This window comes from Gymnoscopelus braueri, assembly GCF_963280865.1.
Source record: "Gymnoscopelus braueri genome assembly, chromosome: 13".
In the NCBI taxonomy this organism is placed as follows: Eukaryota; Metazoa; Chordata; class Actinopteri; order Myctophiformes; family Myctophidae; genus Gymnoscopelus; species Gymnoscopelus braueri.
The window spans coordinates 40,044,580-40,049,264 of NC_137615.1; the positions used below are offsets into that span (position 1 = coordinate 40,044,580).

General features: G+C 37.1%; 1 protein-coding gene across 1 annotated transcript in view; it reads left to right on the forward strand.

Annotated features, from left to right (window-relative positions):
* The window catches only part of LOC308098091 (interferon-induced protein 44-like), a 4,942-nt gene extending 501 nt beyond the window's left edge, over nucleotides 1-4,441 (forward strand). The window contains exons 2-8 of the mRNA XM_080446321.1: nucleotides 1,098-1,160; nucleotides 1,279-1,300; nucleotides 1,668-1,863; nucleotides 2,685-2,822; nucleotides 2,949-3,120; nucleotides 3,653-3,753; nucleotides 3,895-4,441. Coding sequence (XP_080302447.1) covers nucleotides 1,100-1,160; nucleotides 1,279-1,300; nucleotides 1,668-1,863; nucleotides 2,685-2,822; nucleotides 2,949-3,120; nucleotides 3,653-3,753; nucleotides 3,895-4,056 — 852 coding nt within the window. The 5' untranslated portion in view covers nucleotides 1,098-1,099 and the 3' untranslated portion in view covers nucleotides 4,057-4,441. The remainder of the gene's footprint in view (nucleotides 1-1,097; nucleotides 1,161-1,278; nucleotides 1,301-1,667; nucleotides 1,864-2,684; nucleotides 2,823-2,948; nucleotides 3,121-3,652; nucleotides 3,754-3,894) is intronic.
* The last annotated feature ends 244 nt before the right edge of the window (nucleotides 4,442-4,685 follow it).

The following is a 4,685-nucleotide window of genomic DNA, read 5'->3' on the forward strand; positions in this document are numbered from 1 at the left end:
GGCCCGGTCGCTGCGAAACTGTGCACACACACTCCCTGGATGCCAATTCAGAACCTCTGCCTCAAATTTTTCACATGGGCCTGTTATAGCGCCACCAGGAGGCCAATTTGTGCAAAACCCATTTTTTAATATTACTCCTACAGATTTTATCCAAACGTCATGCAAATCGGTACACAGTATCTCTATAGTCATGTGATCAACTCGGATCTGTCAGATTTCCCATATTCCATCCTCATTGGCTAAGGTTGGCTTCCAAAATTTGCAGGATTGGTCCGTTTTGAACAAAATGCCTCAAATCATGAACACAGCTTGCGATCTCCGTGAAATTTCACAAACACATTCCCACTAGGTTTCCCACTGAGATTTCATATTTCATCCTGATTGGCTAACATTGACATCTAAAGTTTGCAGGAGTGGCCCGTTTTGAACAAAATGCCACAAATCATGAACGCAGCGTCCGATTGAGGCACTTTGCACGTACATTCGCAGTATGTTGAAGAACAAATGCCACCCTTTAACATTGCCCTATTATAGCGCCACCAGGAGACCGATTTTTTCAAAACTTATCTTTTTTGTATTACTCCTACAAATGTTGTCCAATCATCATGCAAATCGGTACCCATTATCTCTATAGTCAAGTGATCAAGATGGTTCTGTCCGATTTTTTATATTCCATCCTGATTGGCGAATTCCGAACATTGTTGGCCCACAATAACCTACCTGACCTGGCGGAGACCTGTGCTCCGAGGAGCACTTTTTCGAGTTTTGTACATATTTTAGGGACACAAACTATAATATGTAGGTCAGTGGTTCTCAAACTTGTTCATGTCAAGTTCCCCCAAATTAATATGTATTTATTTGGCCTCAGACCCCCAATTGAATTTTCAGTTGTTTACAAGCTCAACAACGTACAGTATGTGTTGCAATGCAATGCCTTGTACAGTATATCAGGACTTTTCAAATAGATACAAAAATAAAATAGGACTCAAGTGTTAAACTATTCCTCATTTTGCTGGGAAGCCCCTGGAACCTGTAGGTACTTTATGCACATTGTATGAAACATACATATTGTAATCATTAATCATCTTGTTTTGTAGTTATGGGAGTTGAAGAAAGCAAACATGCACCTGCACCTTCACCTTCACCTTCACCCTTCATTCGTAAGAATGTTACAATGTTCAGTTATGATTAAATAACATCATTTATAATGCAAAATGACAAATCTTGATTTTACTTAATCTATTTGGTGAATTGTTCTCTTCACTTTTTTCCCCTCAGCTGCATGGAGACAGGTGGACTGGTAAGAAAACTTATTTCTTAAATAACAAATAATGTGGTAAAACTGTGGTCTTTATTCATCAATCTAAACATGACACTTTATAAATGAAGAAAAGATTTGTGTTAATAATTATTCAAAATGTTCCACACATCCAAGATTTTTCAAAAATGTTCAAAAATAGCAGATGTACAGGCTCGCTGCACGGCACTAAGTGATGTGCTGTGCGCTTGTAGATCTGCTTTTTTTAATAGCCAATGTTAAAATCTAAAATGACACAGACGCTTTCCCGGTTTTAATGGGTTAACAACAAAAAAATCATAATCCTAACTTTAATGTTACGATTATTGTATAATTACAATTCAATTTAAAATGTATCTTATGTCTTTAGGAACAAAGAAGCACTGCTTCAAAGTGTGAGGGAATACAACCGTCAAAATGAGAAAGTCAAACGCATCAATATTTTGCTCTATGGTCAAGTGGAAGCTGGCAAGTCCAGTTTTGTCAACTCTGTCAGCAGCATCTTACAGGGGAGAATGGCCGACCGTGCCCCTGTGGGTGAAGGTGATGGTAGTTTCACCTTACAAGTAAGTAATACATTTTGATCCAATATATTTACTGGTGAAAGTATAATCAGTAATGTATGTAATGTATGCTTTTGCTTAGTATACTGTACTGTCTGTGTCATGCACCTTAAGACAAATCATCATTACCTTTATTTAAACTCAGAGTATAGTTGAGGGGCCAAGGTTACAATAATAGACACAATCCAAATCCATTACAGATTGACAAGGAATGTGAATCAGAGTACGATTACAAAATAAAAGAACTTAAACAGTATCTAAAACAAGTCACTAAAACAGAATAACGTATTAAAGCATTACAACATCACTGGAGCAGGTCTGTAGTTTTGTCTGAGCAGGAAACACATAATTATAATTGTTCTGTTCCAGCATGGAACAAATATAAGCAGGGAGCATTCCAGCAATGGCTTTAAATTCATAACTGTGGTGTAATACATTCACAGTTCAATAGGGAGAGTCAAACTGGCGGCCTGGCTGGGGAAGGGGTCCAATCCATCCTGGGGTGCGGGGGTCATAGACTCATGACCAATTACCATATATCCGCATGGTCTCTGCTCTCTCTCTCTCTCTCTCTCTCTCTCTCTCTCTCTCTCTCTCTCTCTCTCTCTCTCTCTCTCTCTCTCTCTCTGGAAGGCACCGGGCCTGAAACCTGAAGCCTGTATTTTATCGATACTTGAGTCAGTAGTCGTGTACTATTTCTATTTTCAATATCATAACAAATTATGTAATTATGATCAATACTTACAGTAGATATTACATGAAGTTCCTAACATGGCTACATTTGAATTGCATGAAAAATATCACTGTTCACGTTTTTTTTACAGTACAGAACCTATAAAATGAAAACACAAAACAGCGTCCCCTTTGTGTTCAACGACATCATGGGCATTGAGAGAGATTCTGGAATTAAAGTAAAAGACATTCCTTTGATAATGAAAGGCCATGTAAAGGATGGTTACAAGGTAAAATGACTGCATGTGTAACACCCTGATATTTGATCATTAATGCTAATTAATAATTCAAATCATTTTTCATGACAAATGATTAAGATATTTAATTGCCTCTGTTGATGTCATATTTGTATTCAGTTCGATACTGAAACAGCGATGTCAGACGGGAATCCTCTCTACAACCCTAACCCCACTCCAGAGGACCAAATGCATGTTGTGGTTTGTGTCGTTCCTGCTGACAAAGTGGAGATTTTAGAGGATGAGGTCGTAAGGAAGATACGGCGCATCAGACTTGCAGCCAGAGACTTGGGTAATAGCACTGCTTTGTTGTCTTCCTAAAACTTAAAAAACCCTATTAGTGTTGGGAGGTGTCATTTACAGCTGCCGTTTTTCAAACATTACTACACTGTAAGGGAAGGTTGCTGGAGTTAAAGTATTTGCCTTTAAGAGTATTCAAAAGTGCATGCTTTTTAAAATACTTTAGTATTCAAAAGTACAAATTACAAATTGCATTTATTTTTCCATATCAATGCATTGCTGTATTGATATGACATTCAAAGATTTTCCAGAAATGTTCAACACATGTAATATAATATCTACAGGCTCGCAACACGTCACATCGCAAAGTGTTCCCTTATAGAAATGTAGTGGAGTCAAAAGAGCAATATTTGTGTTTGAAATGTAGTGGATGTAGTGAAATTCATATGCATCCAAAAATACAAATATCCAAGTTAAGTATAGATACTCGAACAATTTCCTTCTTTTTTTTTTTTTTACAGTACTCAAGTAAATGTACTTAAGTACTCTCTACAACTGGTTGGGCTTTCTGTTTTTTTTTACAGGCATTCCACAGGTCTGCATTATCACCAAAATTGATAAGGTCCATCCTTTGATGAAGAAGGACGTAAAAAATGTCTACAAGATGAAGGCTGTGAAGGAAAACGTGAGACTACTAGAAGTTTTATATAAGATTGTTCATCTTATCTTATCAATTTTTTTGGATGTTAAATGCAATTTTGCTTTGTTGTTAACAGTTATTTTATTTTAACAATCTTCTACTGGCCTGTCAATACTCTCAACACAGATGGAGCAATTCGCTGAAGCAGTGGGCATCCCAATGAGCTGCATCTTTCCTGTGAAGAACTACCATGAAGAAACTGACCTGCATAATGACTTTGATGTTCTGATACTGAAAGCACTGAAACACATGATTAACGTGGGAGGAGACTGCATTGACGATATGTAGCATCCTGTTGATGAAGTCTATCCACAAGTTTCCTAGGCTGTGTGGGCTTCACTTCCTGTCGATTTGATCCAAATAAATCCAATGATATCCAATGAAATCGACAAGAAGTGATGCCCACACATCCTAGGAAACTTGTGGATAGACTGATCCATTGTCATCAGAGTAACCGAAAGCCTTAAAGATGATTGTTTTATAGCATTAATGCTTCATTTAGTCAGTGAGGTCAGAGGGTCAGAGATTGATATACACAGTGCAGGAAATTTGGAAATAAGTCAGGTATATTTCAAGATCAAAGTAATGCTTCAATGATCTGTGATCTATGATAATAATAATTTCACCTACTTGTAAACCTGTGATGTGACAATAAAGATGATTCTGATCCAGAGTGAAATGTTCAGTCCATCTCCATATCTGTCATTGTCTTGGTTATAAAACATCCACTTGTTACAGGTTTATGACATGAAAACAATGAATACATGTTGAATATGACTGCTGCTGCTTTCTCTGCTCTACTCATGCTGCTTTGAACTAGTATTGAAATAAGTATGAATAAGACATTTAAATAGGTGACATAATGCACTGAAAACCTTTTTAAAGCTCCAATGTGTTTATGAATATAACTACCTTAA